General features: G+C 41.3%; 1 protein-coding gene across 4 annotated transcripts in view; it reads left to right on the top strand.

The window, feature by feature from the left end:
* Positions 1 to 20217, top strand: part of DPP6 (dipeptidyl peptidase like 6) — a 1045284-nt gene that overhangs the window by 896810 nt on the left and 128257 nt on the right. For all 4 annotated transcript variants that reach the window (XM_018553126.1, XM_018553123.1, XM_018553124.1 and 1 more), the window contains exon 7: positions 8726 to 8813. In XM_018553126.1, the coding sequence (XP_018408628.1) occupies positions 8726 to 8813 (88 nt within the window). The remainder of the gene's footprint in view (positions 1 to 8725; positions 8814 to 20217) is intronic.

Genomic DNA, 20217 nt, shown 5'->3' on the forward strand with positions numbered 1-20217 from the left:
TGTAACAAGGACACTCCACTGTAGTCCAGGTAAGTCAAATCAAATGCAGTTTATTTAGGGCAAACAGAAATATATCTTGCATCAGCAGCAACATAAGACAGTTCCCTTTATATGGCTCAGAAGATTAGCTTATGAGCCCTCACTCTGCTCTCTCAGCAGTGTGTCGTAGCGGTCCTAGGGTCACCGACCTTCCTGACCTCTCCCCTCATGGGCACTCAAACACATCCCTCATGTGTCACTGTCTCCGCGGCTGTCTACTAGGTGCCTCCAGCACACACAGCCACCTGGCTCCCCTCTGACGTCTCGGTGGAGTCCTCCTGACTCCTGAACACCTCTGTTCCTCTTCCCAGCTGGAGCCCAGAACACTAGCCAGCACCCTTTCCATAAGGGCTGTGCACAGGTGTGCAATCATTAGGTTCTGGCCCCTAGTAAACCATGGACCCAGGAATGGAGATTTCATCCCTCCCAATTCTCTTTGAAATCTCCCAGTTCCAGGATCCCATACCAAATCCAGGTTTTCTGGAGAGAACTGCAAAGCCAGTTCTTTCCTAGCAAAATAGTTTGTTTCCTGGAACTGCTCAGTCTCTCTGGCTGAGAGTCCTGGGTTACTATACAACCCCCAGTTCCGCTGTGGGATTGCCCACGCATATATTTATATCTATCTATATATGTCTTTGAATCTGGAGAATCACAGCAGTTGTTGGTCACTGCCCACAAAAAACAATTGTCAAGTATCCACTTACCTAATGGGATCCATGCATAATTATCCTGACGAGAATTGTGCCCAATTAGGAAAAATCTCGGGTGCACGTGCCATCCCTTTGTGGCTGAAACAATGGCCATGGCTTCTGCATTTGTTACCTGATGTGTAACAAATCATAATTAGATTTCTTCATTACTGGCCAAACATTTATTATTTAGTAATTGGTTGAAAAATAGGTCACTCACTGCAGGAAGCAACCGGCTTTATAAAACAGATGTTCTGCTCCTCCAAAAATAATGAGCTCCTGCTTTCTAATTTATATAGATGATAAATTGTTTTGTTGCATTGCAATGTAAAAACAGTAGGCGTGCTGCACAATATGAAATTATTTCATTTATGCCCGGCTTTATTTCCTCCACATGTTATTAATAGTGGTTCCTCAAAACCTTTTTACATTTTAGCTTTGTTTAATACTAATTTGTATTATAAAGCTCAAACTATAAATTGAGCTTTAAAAGTTTAAAGGAGAACTATGAGGTGAGTGCTTTTCACTCACCTCATAGTTCTAGCCGACCTGTGACAATGAGACTGTCACAAGACAGCTCAGTAGATCGGGAGGTGAGCGAACACATACCAGGTTCGCTCGCCTCTCGATCCTGTCACGGCTCTCTGCCATGACAGGGGGAGGGGCTGGATTCCCCTCTCCCCGCTCCGATCTGCCAGCGCTGACTGGCGGAACGGACGGCAGAGCCAGCTGTCACTCACCCAGCTGGGCGGATCCCATCATCTAAGTCGTGATCCGCTCCGGCTGCGGCGTCTCAGAATACCGCGAGCTGTAGCTCGCGGTATACTGAGCTTAGGGTAACGGGAGGACGCTAGTTTGTGTCCTCCCGTTACTCTAAGGAGAATTATGGGGAAAAACACTGACCCCATAGTTCTCCTTTAAGTAATATTTGTGTTTGATATGGTCGCAGAAAATAACCCCATAGTAATTTTACATATGTTACAGTCTTTCTTGTAAAAACCACATTTGCAACTTTGTTTTGCCTCTTACAGTGGAGAGGACATAGACAAGTATGAACAACTGGGTCATGTCAACATTGTGCTGCTGTTTGCTATATTTGATACATAGTAAAGAAAACAGCTTTTGAAATACATCATCCCCAGTGCTCTTTAGATTCCATTCACACCCATGCATTTTCAAGTGTGTTAAAGGGGTTCTAAACCCTCCGCTAGCAAGCAGTAGATATAAGCAAAAAGTAGTTTTTTTTTAAACCGCTTTAACAGCGGTTTACACTTACCCTGTTTTTGTCGCGTGCTCCCGCCTGAGAATCTGAAACTGCTCGGGCGGCCGCAAAGCACCTTGGATTTTCAGGCGGGAGAGGAGCAGAGACGCAAGGTAAGTACATGGACGCGTGCACCTGCATGCAGACACCGCTGGATCGAAAGTGCCTGCAAGCAGAGAGGAGTCATCGCTGGATCGGAGAGCCGCCACACCGCTGGAGGGACAGATGAAAACATCAGGAAAGAAGAGGAAGATCAGATTAAGAAACCTCATTTAAGGTAAGTGCTAACATTAACATTGAAGTTTAGTTTATTTTTGGGGGGATACAACACCAAACACATTAGATATATGTAATAGTGTGTATCCCATTACATGCAGCTGCTGCTTCTTGTAAAAATCTTCACCTAATTTCCCCCTTCATAGGCACCGTATATTAGACTCAGCTACTGTCTTCCGGCGCTATGTGAGTCTCCAGTTAGTGTAGTCTGTGAGCTGCCAGTTTGAAAAGTTGCACTGCTGACCCGCTACCCTCTGCTCTTTTCGCCATTCACAGAGCCCGTATTACTATTATCCCACAATGCATTGCATTCTGTGCTACTGAGATACTGCCATTCAACTTCTCCTCCTTCACAGAACTCAATCCATTGACACAAAGTGTGAATGGGGGCTTACACAATGTATTGTGTGGATATCCTTAACTCCTTTAGGAAATCAGCTGATTTGCATTCAGATCTAACTTAAAGTAAACCTGTGCACAATAAAGTATTTACATATCCTGAAAAAAGCAGTAAAAGCATTCTAATACCTCATTCATCTCTGTATCTATAGGCATTGTTGAGAAGTGAATCTTCAACGTTCACTGGAGTAATTAAATCCTAGGTTTTTTCTATGATAGCAGATCTTGGCAGCCTGCCAGCCTGTAAACACACAGCAGATATTTCAAGGCTGTTAGAAACCAATTCAAGCCCAATTTCAGAGTCTTTGTTGTGATCTTTGAGGATCTTTGAGAAATAATTACTTCACATTAAAAGCAGCTGAAGATGTTTAGGATGGCTTGTTTTATAGCTCTTTTACAACTTGTTAAGAATATGTAAATGGTTTAGGTCCCATAGTCTGGGCACAAGTATACTTTAATAGGCTTTTACATCGAGGGCCAAACCTAACATGAGGGAGTGGGGTTTATCACCATTTTCTCTTCTTTTGGCACCTGAAGTTCTACATCTAGCAGTGCTTCAGGAAGGAAAGCTACTGAAGATTGTCACAAGTTTCCACAACTGACGCGTTTCATTGCTTTCCCTCTTGGTTTCAGATTTTACTATAGTGTTGAGAAAGTCAGACAGAACTTAAGATGAACAACGTTCTATTGATTATGACAAAAATAATGCCTAGTTCTCGCCGAGCAGATGGTGATTGCATGTCCACAGCTCCATTCTACAATGAGTAACATATTTCTCTGAATTGTGCTTGTCTGGCTGAGGCGCTGAGCGGAAATCCACAGCTTTAGATTCTAGTTAACCCTCTGACATCAACTACATTTGCCGCGATTGTTCGGCTGTGCGGAATGGCTCCGGCGTTAACATTCTGCTTTTTCCCCGCCTTGATGGGAAATTTGATGAGCAGCTGTGTCTTATTTCATGATGAAAGAGTGACATGGAGCTGGATCCTAATACAAGGGAGGATTTATACAACTGTGAGAAAACTCAGACGCTGGAGAGAAGCTATAAATCTCACTGATTTCAAGTTGTTCTTAGGAAGCTGATAACTAGAACTGGTAGAGTGCTTACCTGGGAGATTTGGTGGTGAATTATGCTAGGTTATCAGAGGATAAGGTTATGATTATGGATAAAGCCTAACCTAAAGCAAACAGCGAAAAACAACAGTTGAAATACATACAGTACTGTACAGTATATGTGAACTGTCTTACCTGCCATGGAATTTGTAAGGCTCACCACACACATTACAATCTGACTGTACAATCTCCTTTAAATCTACCAAAAAGTATATAGGGCAAGGGCCTCTATGATTGTATGCGCATTGATTGGGCAGTTCATGCAGGACTTCATATTACATAGAATTGGTAAATCTCAAATTGATTGTACAAAGACTGTATGGTGAGCCCAATTCTACTCATACAGTCTTGTGATCCAGGGACCTCTGATAGACAGCACTGTCAGGTCTTTGACCTCCTTGTCGACTACACTGCATAAAAGCATACATCCAGGTCCATTACAGCCTGTACTTGGAAATTAAGGATGATCAGTACATTATTGAGGTCATCCCTGTGCTCTTACCTCTGGGTAGTTCACAAACAGCATTTTGCAAAGCAACAGCTCTCAGTGACTCTGTTGGTGCGATCTTTGCACCTCAGTTCTAAAGTCTACACAATGACCACAGCAACTGTCCCAGTGCCCCTGTCAGCATTCAACCCATTTTATATTATGCAGAAACAAGGATTGGGCCAAACTGGGAACACCCCAGTTGCAGCAAGAAGAGTATACTCCAATGTATTAATCTAATCATTGAGCGAGGAGAAAATCTATTCATGAGGTTAAGACTTTTTTTATTACAATCTTTATTTAAAATTTTGTAGGTGACAATGCATTCATGAGTAAGGAAGGAATGAGTACATATGGGGAAAAGAAACAGTATACAGAGTGCCAATATAGACAGAATTGCAAAAGAATGCGCTATATGTGGTAAAGAATGTCATCGAGAAGTGTACATAACAGTTATGCAGAACAGTGTAATCCATATCCTTAAAGGAGAACTATGGGGTTAAGGCTTTTCCCCATAGTTCTCCTTAGGGTAACGGGAGGACACAAACTAGCGTCCTCCCGTCACCCTAGGCTCAGTATATGGCGAGCTGTAGCTCGCCGTATACTAAGACGGCGCAGTATACCGCGAGCTGATGCTCACGGTATACTAAGATGCCGCAGCTGAAGCGGATCCCGACAATTATGTCTGGATCCACCCAGCTGCGTGACTGACAGCTGGCTCGGCCTATCTAGAGGCAGAGTCAGCTGTACCCGCCCGCTCCCCCGTCCGTTCCGCCAGTCATCGCTGGCGGATTGGAGCGGGGGGAATCCAGCCCCTCCCCTGTCACGGCAGAGAGACGTGACAGGATCGAGAGGTGAGCAAACGCCGGTATGTGTTCGCTCACCTCCCAATCTACTGAGCCGACCTGTGACAGTTTCATTGTCACAGGTCGGCTAGAACTATGAGGTGAGTGAAAAGCACTCACCTCAAAGTTCTCCTTTAACTTCAGAGATATACTCATAATATTATTGTCTTCCTATCTAAGAGAATACAAACTGATCAGCCATAACATTAGCACCATGGGAAGAAGGCAAGCCAGCGAAGGCAGTGTGGTTCTTTGTGTGTTCTGCTGGAAAACTTTGTGTCCTACCATTCATGTGGATGTTACTTTGACATGTACCACCCACCTAAACATCATTGCTGATTCAGTACACCCCTTAATGGAAACGGTATTCCTTGATGGCAGTGTTCTCTTTCAGCAGGATAACATGCTTTTCCACACTGCAAAAATGGTTCATGAATTGGTTGAGTAACACAACAACGAGTTTGAGGTGATGACTTGGCCTTCAAATTCTCCAGATCTCAATCCAATTGTGCATCTGTGCGATGCACTGGAAAACAAGTCCAATCCATGGAGGCCCCACCTTACAACTTATTGGACCTAAAGGATCTGCTACTGACGGCTTAGTGCAAAATACCACAGCATACCTTCAGAGGTCTAGTAGAGGCCATGCTTTGATGGGTCAGGGCTGTTTTGGTGGCAAAAGGGAAACCTACTCAATATTAGGTGGATGGTCATAATGTTATGGCTGATCGTTGCATGTTGTCAGTTGTTACTATAATTCTTAGCCAGGGCAAGAGAAGTGGCAAAGTGGAGTGGATATCTAGGTCATGGTAGACTTTTCCAATATGAGTTGGTGAATTCTATATACTTATCCATTGAGATGAAAGAAGTAGCGATAAATTGTAGAAGCTACAAACAAAGATAGAGATGAGAGGATAATTATCAAGTCTAGACTGAGATGGGAGTAAGGGATGGGGGGATGGGAGTGTGTTGGTCAGGGGGGTGTCAAGAAAAAAGGTTACCGATATCTTAGGAGACTGACCTTATCAAACCAAGTATGATAGTATAGTAAGGTATGGAGCATACTACACTAATACTTTGAGGAACTTCTAAACTTTTTGAGTCCAGTATCTTCAGTAAATCAGTAAATCATCATGCTCCTACCTTTCTAATCTTATATGTATAGCTAACCTAACGTATCAATTTCATAATGATCAGCAGTGGTGATAGTATTACTTTGACTATGTCATGTAAGCTTGGATTGTAATCTCTGCTATGGATAATCTTAATTTGGGATATTTAGTGTTCTCAGTGTTCTCCTGTTTGCTTGACGAGCTTAACTAAATTAGCAAGAACATAGGGCCACAACCAATGACTTGTTGCAGGACGTACAAATGTAATGATCAGTGTATATAAGGTCACTAACTGTGGCTGGTGACAATCTCATTTTACAGGGTTTTAATGCTTATCTGAGAAGGTTCATGCTTCACTCGTCAGAATAATTGAATCTTATTCTTCTGAAAGATGAGACAGTGACTGGAACTGACAACACTTGTCTGTTTCAGCGTCTGAATTATTAGTTTTAATCATTTTTCCTCTACCTTTGCTTCCACTAATGCTGTTACATAACATTCATTTTAATTACAAAACTTAACATTTGCAATTTATGTGAGACTATTTATTATCGTGTTGATTAAATGTGTAATTTTCCTTCATCTCCGCAACATGGAAAAATTAAGTAATAAACTGGGATTAGTGGGGTGGGTAGAATTACTTACTATAAAAAGAAAAAAGTGGTCACATGAGATAGCCAGTTTAACTTCCATTCTTTGGTAAAGTGTCCACTATTTTGCATACCATGATTGGGATGGATGGTAGGGGAATACATAAAGAATTCTCTTCTGCGAGCTTTTAACATCTCAGATGTTCCTCTGCCAGAATTATTAAAAAGCATACCTGTACTAAAAAGTTTAACTAAGTACTCCCATGTCTTTCCCACAACTTACATTTTTTTTCTCCACATTGACATATAGTCCTAGCTCACAGCAAAAGTGGCAATGATTGAGAATGGTGCAAACAGTAAGGGTTCATGTACAGTGTGGCAAATAATTATTTTATCCCCTGGAGATTTTGAAAGTTTGCCCACTTACAAAGAAATGAAAGGATTATCATTTTTTATCATGTATTTTGTATTTTAAATGATAGAGACAGAATAACAACCGATATCACTGAACTGCAACTCAATTTATTACATTTGTATAATGTATTTTTTCTGGATTTTTTGTTGATATTCTGTCTCTATCATTTAAAATACACCTATGATAAAAATTATAGACATCTCATTTATTTGTAAGTGTGCAAACTTACAAAATCTGCAGGGGATCAAATAATTATTTCCTCGCTATACATGGTGGGCATTGGGTGCACATCTGAGCTGCTTGAAGCAAAATAAACACAAGTCAAAGCATTTTAGAAATGCCTAGAAGCATAGTGCACTTGATTCAGTTTTAAAGTCTGTCTACACCAATCCCATGTCTTAAGTTTTTTTTTAAATAAAAAAAACCTGTTGCTACTGTGGGCCTTTTGGCTAAGATCAAGTGTAGTATCTGTTCTTATCAGTTTTCGGTGGGGAAAAGAACCGTCCTTGCAAGGGATGGTTACTTAGCACTCGCTGAAGTGAAAGAGCGTGTGGGGCGGCTTCCTGTGAGAGGGGAACCGCTCAGTACATGGCTTTCTGACTGAACGGATGCGAAGCTTGGCCTGGCTCGAGGGTTCGGGGGCGGCAGAAGCCCGTGGTGTTGTGCCCCCTGGGGGTGGCGTCCCAGGGGTGCGCAGAAAGTCACTTGGGTATGGGACCCCACATGACTCACTGTGCATTTGGTCACACACCATATTGCAATTTTCTGCACTTCGCCTCCAAGACAGGCCTTATGGCTAGTCTGGGGCAATATTTTTGCACTCCGGCCCCTAAGGCCTGTCAGAGTGGTGCACTGGCACTTTAGATTTATTTAAGCACTCTATGCACGATTGGCACTTTTTTATTTTACATTTTGACCCACAGATTGCTGAAGGTGCAGGTTTCTTCGGGGCCTATTCCTGATGCTGGGAGGAGATTCTGTGCCTCCTATGGGGTTCTCTGTCTCCTCCCACCCAGGAGGGGGGTTTCTCTTCGGGAGATCCCCCCTGCCTAGTATTGTGAGGGACCTGTTTCGGCAGGTCCCCGAAGGAAATGGTCCACCGGCCTTCGGGTTGGTGGGCCAACAGTCTCAACCCCTGTCAGGAGCCTTGCGCCCCGGGGGGTCGGGAAAGTAGGTCCCTTCTTTCGAAGGACCTTGCACCCTTGTGCACGTTTTTGTGTGCTGTGATTTCACGGTTCACTTTTTTTGTTCACAGGGGGAAGTTTGATGCATGTCCAAGGGGAAAAAAAAAAATTAGTTAGCTCTAAAAACACACATAATGCTGTCCCAGCCTCCAAAACACCTGCCGCTGGAGCATTTCACCCATACAGGATTAGTCACAGACATTTCTTTCCTGGTGTTTCCTGCTTGTTGTATATTTATAATATACCAGTATGTTGTCTATTATAGAAATAAATGAAATGTGAAAAATTCAATAATTGCGTTTTTTATCTCTACAGTATACGTACTGATTTAAACCCTCCTGAGGTAGAAGTAGAGAAAGCATATCTCCAGTATGCGGGATGGGGCCCCAAAGGTCAACAACTGGTGAGTCAAACTTTTTGCAATAAAATAATCCTCATGTATAATTGTGCCTAAAGAAATTAGTGATTTAGTTGTTCAGGCAAACTGTCAACTTCTTACTTTGATGGTGCCAATGAAGGTTTGAATCTAATTGTTGCATCTAACATAGATCTCTGTTTGCAGACATCTTTAGGCATGAAGTCTATTATGCTTCATTTTTTAAAGATACGTTATCAAACTCTCTGCATACATACTTATGTGCTGGTCCCCTTAGCAATTCTTTTTGAGTTTTGAAGGAACTCAAAACAAACTATGAAAGAGTGGAATTCCCGAAAACTGAACAATTCTAATGTTATAAAGTGCTTCTGGCTAATAAAAAGACAATACTGGGATAATTAGTGACATGAAGTGTGTAACATACAGCAAAGTGTACAGTGTGGAGCGGTATAGATTATAATATGACTATAAAAAAGCATACATACAGTATAATGTACGCAGGGGTGGAAATACCGTTGGTGCGGCTGCAGCGGGGCCTCAGGCTGTGGGGGGGGGGCCTATTGAGGTCCTGTCCTGGGCACCCCCAGTGGAATATTGGGCAGTTCAGGGTCCCGGTGTTAGAACACCGGGGGCCCCCGCACTGCCGACTGGCGTCTCAGTAAGGGGGCGGGTCCTGTGACTCACCTCCTCTCCCGGCCGCGTCCCTAGTAACAGGTGGCTGGAGAGGAGAAGTGTGTGTGTCACACGCCCCACCCTCTGCAGTGCACACACCGTCTGGCTGCGATCCTGTGAGGCTATGCGGGATCTATGGTGTGCTCTGCAGGGTGCCAGGTAAGTCCAGCACACTACTGCAACATTAGAGACCACTGAGGAGGGTGGTTCGGGGGCCAGTGTGATCCGCTCCCGCACCCCCCCATTTTGGGAGGGGGGCCCAAGATAAAATCTTGCACCAGGGCCCTTTGGTTATTAGGTCCGCCACTGAATGTATGACACATAGTTGAGGTGTGAAGTAAACAGCATACAGTACACTCTTCATTGAAGAACCATATAGAGTAGATACAAATTGCTCAGTGTACAGAGAAAAGAGGTATAAAGTATGTAATGTACAGCACAACTGACAGAGTGAAGAGGTCCAAAGTACATGACATAGTGCTTAGTATACAGGGTGCATTGGAGCATGGTATAGAGCATATACTGCTGTCTAATTTAAAAATACGGTATAATGTTTTAAAATAAAGAGCTGTAACACGAATACATAATTGCCTTCAGATGGGGAAAAAAGCTGTTATACAGTCATGCACTTGACATACTAAAAATGTGTTTCCTCCCCCTCCATGCATATTAACTGAACACCAGACTAGCCATAGAAGATCCCCTTGGATCACGAGAGCAAAGCTTTTTACTGAAATTGATCTATTTAATTATGGCATGCCGGGGAGTGGCTACTAGTTGTTTTTAATTCTTGCTTATGTTCCTGAGTATTAGAGACATGGGTAACTCATAAAAGGAAATATAGAGGGTTATTCACAAAAGGTGAAGAGTTTGGAGTAGGCAGGAGAAGTGAACAATCTAGGACAGAATAGCTGATTTGGAAAAATTCTCCAATTCAGCTCACGTTCCAGTTCAGCTATGTTGTCCTAGATTGTTCACTTCTCCGGCCTTCTTCAAACTCTTCACCCTTTTGTGAATAACCCTGATAGTCTTAGAAGCAGCGTTGTGATCTTTTCTGAAATGGAATTGGGACTTTGTTACATGGTAGGTTAGGAAGCAGAGAATTAATAGCCAAATTCTTTATATCTGATTTGTTGGTCATACTCGTTTTATATACTGTGGTATGCTCAAAATTAGGTGAAGAACAATACATGGGTATTTTAACTTGGGGACTGGGGAAATGTATAAACCTAGATTTAAAACCATATTTCCAATAGCAAACAACCCAATTTCAGCAGTTCAAATGGTAGCTGGGACCTAAATGATTCATTGGTTGCACATGCTGATAGGTAAATAAATAGGACCCAATGCCTTGAAGGTACTAGAGATGTAACATTTAACCATAGAAAGTAATAGAGTGTCACATAAAAAAGAGTAGTGACAGTGGAACGTTTAACACTGACATGCACATTAGAGACAATTACGCCCAACGTAGACTCACTATCTGGTGACTTATCTAGTGATCAATATTATCTATTGACAGGTTAATTTATTGTTACAACAGTTCATGCTCTTTGTATCTAAGTAACTGTCCTCACCAGAATAAGGTTCTTAGGTTGCATCTATTGGACCCTCATTGCTTGCTCTAATACAGCCTGGTAAAGTGTCCATACACAATAGAGGGTGATCAGACATGCTAGCATGATCTGTCATCTCAAGATTAAATAAATATGGACACTTGACAGCTGAGTTTTTGAGTTTATTGATAGGGAGAGGAAAGCGGAATACTAGGTTTTGAACAAGCTTTTTCATTTGTTCATTATATCATTGTTTCTAAACCACCAGGCCTCGCTCCTGTCATGCCACGGCTTGACAGCTACTTGCAGAGCCAGCGCTTATTTGTGGCTGCTTTTGCAGCTATATATACTGTATGTGTGACTTCCTGGTAGGTACTGTTGGAGTGCTTTCCCTCCTGCTGGGCCATGGCTTGACATCTACTGCTGTCCCATTCTTTACAGAACCAGTTTTTATTGTATACATGTGCTGCACCTTCCTCACAGGCTGAAAGCTACCTCTTTGCCAGTCTCTGCAGAGTCTGTACTTATTGTGCGGCACCAGTCACCTAGCAGTAGCTGTCAAGCTGCAGCCCAGCAGTTCCTAGCTACAGGACACAATATGCAGAACACTGCTTCAGAGGAGCTGTGGCACTAATTGCGTGAAACGCCACCACTTCCCTCAGTGGCAGCCAGCATGGAAGCATGAGTTGCTTGCATCTTAAAATAGGAGAATGGAAGCAAGTGTTTCTGGCACCTTAAAACAGCAGCAGGCAATTTGTAACTTGTAATTGGTTGTCCTGGGCTCAGAGAAGCGCCAGCTGAACTAGAAAACAGGAAGAGGGAGCACAGTGTCAACAGGTAAAAGTGACTGAAAGACTTTACGGTTACCCAGGTCACTTCTACATAAATGACAAAAGTTGGCAAGGTAAATTTAAAGACCTATGTGTGGCTGCTGTTACAGTCACGGGTTTGTTCTTTGTCTTTAACTACAGCGTAATAAGATAGTTTATTGCTCCGCATTCAACAACTCACATGTAGATCATGGTGGAGAGGGAAATGTAGTGGGTCTCAGTGGTCAAGCAGTGCAAATGAGGACATCAACATCTCTCACCACCTGTCATTTATGGTGAGATGGCTAGTCTGACTGTGTTACATATTTCAAACATTACCTGACCAACAGATGCCATCCCAGTCTTGTGTATCAGGTCCTGCAGCATGCCAACCAAATCTTCTAAATGACCTTCCTTGTGCTGTGTTTCTCTGTGTACTTACTTTGATGGAAACCCTCTACTCTTGCCAGACAGTCACCTGCAGGTGACTATGGCAGCATCAATCTCCACTACCTAAATTGAGAAATGCATCTAAACGACACATTGAGGCCTATAAATAAAATCAGAAACCGTCAGCACTTAAAATAATCAATCCCTTTATGTGGTACATCTCGGGCCTATTGATCAAGCCAGAAGAAAGGGCCCGTTAGTGGAGTGTTTTAACTTAGATGTTAATGTCTCCAAATGAATAACAATAATGTGAGGATAAACAAATAAAGGTCTGAGTTCATTATCTGGATGATACTTGTTTAAATGAGACAATAACCTAAAAGCACAAGTGCAAGGTTATTTCTGTGTATTAGTTCTTCAGGGTGCAATCCTGTTAAAGCCTCATGTGGTCAATATTTACAGTATAGCTAAAACCAAAACATTTTTTTAGGATGGGATAAATTGAAGGGGGGTTAAAACTCTTGACCTTTTTTTGCTGTCTGTGTCCCATTGAGGATATTTTTTTCTCTTCTTGTCTGGAAACAAAACAGGACGTGAGAAGAGAGTTCTCCAAATAATGGGAATCCTCTCTGACCCATTGAAAACTATTTTTTCTCACTTTCACACTGATCACCAAGACAAACTGAGAAGGTAAATCCCCAAGGCGACAACTGAGACGGCAATAAGAGGCGTGATTCAACCCAGCACTAGTAAATCTAAAACTACAAAAAATGTTTAAAAAAAATAACTATAGGGTAAGGGTTTTTCCCCATAGTTCTCTTAATGGTCACAGGAGGACATACACTAGCGTCCTCCCGTGACCCAAAGCTCAGTCTATCGAGAGCTGCAGCTCGCAGTATAATGAGAGCACCGCAGCTGGGACGGATCCGACAATGCTGTAGAGATCCACCCAGCTGCGTGAATGACAGCTGGCTCTGCCTATCTAGAGGCAGAGCCAGCTCTACCTGCCCTCTCCCCCGTCCGTTCATCAGAGCGGGGAGGGGGGAATCCCTGCGGGGAACGGTGACTGACAGTCACCGCTCTCTGCAGAGAGATGATTGAGAAGTGAGTGAACGATGGTATATGTTCGCTCACTTCCCAATCTATTGAGCCGAAGTGGGACAGTTTCATTGTCACACGTTGGCTCAAACTATGAGGATGAGTTATTTTCACTCACCTCATAGTTCCTCTTCAACTATTTTTAGAAACATTATACAGGTGATATACTATAAGAATGGATTTAAAGAAACCTTTCTCTGAGAGAACTATGGGGGCTGCCATTGCTGACCTCCTTCTGCTAATTATCTGATCACCCCGAGCTTCAAACACTTTCTAAACCACTGAAAATAAGCAGGCAGTTGGTGAAGTCAAAGAAAAATCAGAACTCCCGACCTTCATACTTCTTTGATTTCAGTGGCTCAGATACTATTGACACTTATGGATCCACAGCTACGATACTAGCATTTCCAAAAAGAAAGTTTAACTATAGCTACTTCTGTATTGTTTTAGTATTTGTCCACAATAACAAAAATCTGTCTTGATGAAAACATGGAGGCTTCCATTGCTAAACTCTCTTCTGAAAAAATTAGACCTGGCTGTGATGCTAACCCTCTGGTACAAGGTTGGCATAAAAAGAAAACCACTAGCATTTCTATAGAGTTTAGCAAATGCAGGCTCCATGTTTTTTTCTCCGCACAGGTTTCCTTTATGTTATTTTAAAGGAATATTCCACCCAGAGCTAATGGGTGCACAGTTGTTAGTAAGTTGGATCACATGCTCGCTTGCAATATCTCCTGGTGACTACAGTAGTGAGATATGTCAACCTAGGTTCCTAGAAGATAAAGAAAGATGAACGTATGTAGTGTGTGAATTTGTGAAAGAATACTGTTTGCCCCCCTTTCTTTAAGCCCTTATTATATTACTGCCTGGCAAACAACAATTTTCCCTTTATTCACTAACAACTACTAGTATTAGCATGTAATGCCATACTACTAATCCAGGGATCTGGATGGTTATATGGGCTTTTTATTAAATATATAAAATAACCTTTTTGGATAAAAATATGGGAGCTGCTGTTGGTTGTTCATTTTTCAAGGTGCAGGCTCCACCGCTCATTCATATTCTTCCTTTACTGAGCTACTAACCTGGAGCAAGCATGATGTCAGCAACAAGTCTGGCCACCTGAGCTGTACATACGTGTTCCAATTAGACAAAAGTGATAAGAAATAAGTGTGACAGACTTGGAGTAATGCACTTTCAAACCAAGTAATATATGATATTTTTCTATGATAAACAGGGAGCAGTTAGGATACAGCCAACCTAAATATTTATTTACTTTTGAGTGTTTTATAAGCTCTGTTTCTTTATTGTTTCAACAAGCTACTGTTTAACATGCTCAAGGAGTTTGTGTTAGAGCGGTAACTTTTGAGATAGGAATGGTTATTAGCCCAGCTAGAAAAGGTGACACATATTTAGGACAACCCTGTTAAAGTGTTTTTGGTTCCCTTGGCTCCTAGCCATAAGGATTGTCTGCTGAGTTTCCTCTTCTGGGTTTCTGCCCAGGAAGGGTGTGTCACAAAGGAGTCTCCTTTTCTGGGAGATTGCTACAAGATGCTGACCTACCAAAGTTTAAGACAAATGGTGAGTGGCTGTCTGTGGGAGTAGTTAATTGCTCAGCATCCCTGCCTAAAGAAATAGCTGTTAAGATACCATAAGGAGGCAAAGATCCCTGAATTTCTGAATTTCACTCTACTCTGTTGTAGTATAGTGTGTAGACTTGTGCGATTCATTTTGTTCCAAATCGAAATTCGGACGAATTTTATGCAAATTCGGATATTCAGATGTATCCAAATTACAGATATAATGAATGCAAACGAATCCGAATTTACGTTTCCGAAATTCATTAGCGGTAGGTCGTTCGAACGTTCGTTTCGTTTTCGTTTCTTATTCGTTTCGTTATGAATCCAAATTGACTTTCACACCCGAGTCCTGAAAACGAAATAACACAAAATCCGAATCAGAACGAAACGAAACAATTTTTTTGCCAGTGCACATGTCTAATAGTGTGTATTCTGAAGAGGATCAGAAATTAGCCTGAGTTTTGAGACGGAGTGCAAGTGCATGGGATATCTTAATTGTTTCTTACCCTCCTTCCCATTTCTGCAGTCTGCAAATAAGTTGTTCAAATAATTTCTATGAAATGACTGGTGCCCAAGTTATTCTTCTAATATGCTAGAAAAAGAACCAGCCCTGAGGTAGATGTGTCTAGAAATTACAGCCAGGACATCTTAATGTGACTTATTATACCACCTGGAGACAATTAGTTGTGTCTTCAGGGTAAATGGTGTTACATTGGTAATACACAAGTTAGTTTTCTAGAAAAAAAATTCTGCTTTCAGTTTTCAAAACCATCCAATTTATTATGGCCACCGACCTCCAACAGTTTATATGCCTGGATATATTTTTCGGTGGAAAGCTGATTAAAAGTAGTTGAAGTTGCTAGAATCCGCAACACACTACAACACACTGAAATAAGACTGGCTGTTCACCAAATACTTGCAAACCCGGTGCCAGGGTGCACCTGTCACTTATCAGGAACAAGTATCAAGTTGATGCCTCTCTCATTAGGTACTAAGTTTACTTTACACCCATAAACAGTTCTGTGCCTGTGTGGAACAAAGTGCCAGCTTCTCCTGTGTGATCAGAGAGAAAGCACAAATATCACCAAATAACTCATCTCTTTAGTAAGTCATGGATCTTCAATATATCTATCAGAAACAGAGAATTTGAGTCGAGATTTGGTCGACTTGATGATACATGCTAATTGTATCTCTTGCTCTGCTGTCATGCACCAGTCTCCAGAGATTACTCACTAACTATCATGGTCACAAATGCAGATGGTGCAGTGTCGCTCTTTGGCTTTCCTGTCCATTATTTGGTTTCTGTTTGAAGGATCTATGAAACATTGCAATATCTGTGTAATATAGGTTAACTTACCTCCAAACTTTTCTCAGATAAAAAAGAGTGACACCTTTTAGTACAAGGTTTGTAGTCGATGGACTACAGCACAGCAAGAGATACAATTAGCATGTATCAGACACCCCTGTCATGCCCCAAATACGGATCCCCAAAGAATTAATATGCAGCAAATGATTGCTTAAACCCACAAATATTTTTTCCCCCAATGCTTTTTCCTTTTTACTAGGTTTTTGAAATAAACAATGCGATAATTTAGAGGTTGGATGAAATTCTTAGTATAGTGTGACACATTAGATTGTTGAATTGTAAATATTATGCCATTAGACTAAAACGAGAGGCAACAAACTCCAAATGAGGGGCAGTTGGGAGCTATCGGTTAGGGTTGATTTACAGTGATTTTTTTTTTTACTTCAAGATCTTTTTGCTGTCAAACATCTCATCAGGAATTGTATATTTTGTTGCCGACACTCAAGGTGCACTGTGCCCACACTATGGACATTAAACTATTTACATATATTTAACAATGAGGATTAAGTCTTTGTCAGGGTCTTTTTTGCTGTTTGTGTTGCTATAGGGAAGATTTCACTCCAGCAGGGACAGAGAGCTAAAAAAAAACAAATAAAGAGTTTTGTTGAAGCACCTAATGAGCTGAGTAAAGAGATGAGGTTATTCACAGGTTAACTTAGGGTTAGTTTAGGGTAAGTGGGGTTAGTAGGTTAAGCAGAATGGGTTACTTTGCCTATTTAGGTCTACGATGGAGGAAGCAGCAGTGGGTGAGTGATGCTAAGATGAGTATAAGTGGGTCAGGGGGTGAGATTTAAAGGGACTTTGTCACCTTACCCTGAATAGGGTGATGACATAGCCCCTTTAAGACAAGGCTGCCTGGAATACGCATGCAAATAACCCCATGTTTTCCTGCATAGGCAATTTATATATTTTTTTTACAAGGTGTAACCTCTGATTAAGAAAGCAGCTTACACTTCTTGATGAAGGATGACATTCTCAGTATAGAAGTCATATTCTATTCTCTTTGTGATAACAATGGGCTATTAACATTAAATGGATGTTTCCGTCCATGCTTGTACAACTGGTCACTAATGAATGTTTCTATAGAATCTGTTTCTCAGGCTGTTACCTCAGGACTTTCAAATTTAAAAACAAAATCAGAAAAAAATGTAAAAAGTTTATAGCAGCTTAAAGTGCCATTTGTATTTTAGGCTTAGTCTGTTTGTCTATGTAGTCTCTGAGATTAGTGGCTTGCCTAATGAAAGATTATTTAATCAATGAGGAGTATGTACACCAGCTCAAATCTACAATATTGGCTACAAGTGGTTTTGAGCATGCAATACCAGTGCTGAAAACTAGTTCTGCAAATCACTAAATTGGGGTAGACCTGCTTTGTCAGAAGTACAGGCACTATGGAGGCAAGGCAGCATAGGCTTCTCAGGCTTAGCAATACAAACATGACCTTGAAAAGAGAGGACATAAGCTTGGTCCTTGAGGCTATGGATATTCCATTGAATTTGGGCAGATGTTCTTGCTGTTTATTGCCAAATACTAGCAGTGTGAAGTTTGCTGTGTGTATTGGAGACATTAAGGTGAGGTGCTTGCTGTTTGTGCTAATGAAAATGTAAATTTAAAGTGGTTTGGAGTGAAAATTATATGAACTGAGAGTATGCAGAGAATTTCCCAAAGCCCACGGCACTTTACTACTATTGACGTGTCCCTGAATGTTATTATAGTTAACTAGATATCAGAAAGGAATCTTTATCAAATATGTTTTGTAAATTTGCAAAATAGTAGGTGCAAAGCATAACTACTAGTCTCTCCAAACCAGGCATGGGTATACCATGGGCGTCCAATGGCCAAGGGACTACAAGTCTAAATATACCTTGATTTGTGCTCAGCTTGATGTATGTAATTTTAATTAGTATGCATTAGTGCTTACCAAATATTGTTTCTAAACATACTGTGTATTTTTATATGCACATGGGGGCAGCCATATTTGCTTATTACATACTCAGACACTTTTTTCTGCTTGTGCTCTACTGTTCCTTCTCACAGTGCAAGTCCATCAGTCAGGCGAATCATCGAAAACAATGCACTCTCTAGGTGACTGACATCTAACATCACCAGTTGCCATTAAGACAAGTCTTTGGGGTTGCTTTAGTAAAAAAAAGAGAGGCTGTTCGTTGTAGTGGTCTAAGGGATAACGGAAGGGGGACCAGGCATCCGACATTCCTGGAAGTGTCAAATGCTGAAGATTCTTCAGTAAGCTTTAGCTTTTTAAGGTGAAATGTACACACATAACTGAATGCCTCATAGCATTGACTCCAGATATCAGTGAGGACCAGCCTGTATGAAATGAGATGATTGTTGCTGGTCCCTTATGCTAACCCACAGTGCTCTTGGAATCCTCTATCATTATTAATACATGTTTATTTGTAAGACAAACACTGTAAACATATAGTAAAAAACTGCTATAAAATATAAATTTAAGAACTTAAATCAAATTAATCTAAAACCATTACAGTTCCCCTAAATGCTTTTGGAGAGCATTTACAGGGGGTCAAAAGGACAAAGGACAATGAGTCATAGCAACCAAAAAAGTCTTGTTTTTTTGGCTAGAGTTAATGAATGAAAGCTTAAATCTCGGTTGCACTAATTCAAAGCACATACATCTTCAGGGTAAAAGCTGGTCGTGCAATCAGGCAGGTCCTAGCACTATGTTACAGTTTGTAAATCTGATTGTTTAACCATATTCTAAAGAAAATGTGCACCTTTACAAAGATCTTGTATGTAGCCTAAATTATGTACAGTAGCTATTTTGGGAGAAAAGAGTTTTCCCATCTACCCCCTTTGTATAAATGGGGCAGTCCCACTGTGCTACTCTCGTTAGCAGGAAAAATAAAGATCATTAAAGGCCAACTCTGGGCACAACAAGCTTACCAATTTTAAGTTATTTAAACACACAGCCCCAGGCTCCATTTTGTTATTGACCAGGAGGTTTATGAGACCAGCTGGAGCTCGCCCAGATGTAGAGTGGGAGATAGACTGCCAACCACATGAAAAGAAGATCTGCGGGGAGAAGAAGACGGTGTATAATATGGCAGGTGGCATAGGAGCAAACAGACTGTTTACCTTACTTAACTTTGGTAAGCTTATTGTGCCCAGAGTTGAACTTAGTACCCTTCTGGCAAGGAACGCAAGGGATGCTTTATAAAAACTAAAGCAAGAGTTTGCAAGTCAATTGCAATCCTTCTTTCTCAGACCTGCAATAGGACTATAACAAAGGATAGACTGTTTTTTGAAAGCAAAAGCAATAGTGAAGCTGTTGGTTAGAGCTGTCAGGATCTCTGGGCCTGTTTTACCTCTGAAGCAACATTGTTGCGACCCATAGCAATTTATCAGATTGCTTTCTTGAAGAGATAAAACCTTCTAGGTTGCCTTGGGTCTGTGAAACTTCTCTACCTTTACTCCAGTTTTATTCTCTAAATCTATATCTTTCTTTTAAGAGAAGCATAGAAGCTCCACTTTTGCTCTGGCTTCTTCAGTTTTCATAAATCATCACCAAGGAAACCGATCGGTTCTCATGATCTACAGCTCCTGATATAAATACAATTTTTGGGTAGTCATAAAGCCATATGGAGAAACCTCTTTCTTCTCTCAGACAGGGAAATGATAAGGGAAAATATAGGCTCTGTGGGTCACCCCCACCCTGGTTGATTTCTCATTTTTACATCCTTAAGAATAGCTGTCATTTGTCATAGTCCAATCACGGCCAAGCCAGGTGAAATGCAGCTTCTGACAAGTAAGCATACCGAGAATAGACAACACAGTGAATGTTATTCTCTTTAACTATTGGACAAGACAGTCTCATAAAAAATATCTGACAGGCCTAATGCAGTAAAAGGCAGCTTTCCTCCGGCACTAACCTTTCAATGGATTGTTAGCAGGTCAGAATGAAATGCTTAATAAATTAAACCT

The sequence above is a fragment of the Nanorana parkeri genome, unplaced genomic scaffold, assembly GCF_000935625.1.
Source record: "Nanorana parkeri isolate BGI_ZX_2015 unplaced genomic scaffold, ASM93562v1 scaffold110, whole genome shotgun sequence".
In the NCBI taxonomy this organism is placed as follows: domain Eukaryota; kingdom Metazoa; phylum Chordata; class Amphibia; order Anura; family Dicroglossidae; genus Nanorana; species Nanorana parkeri.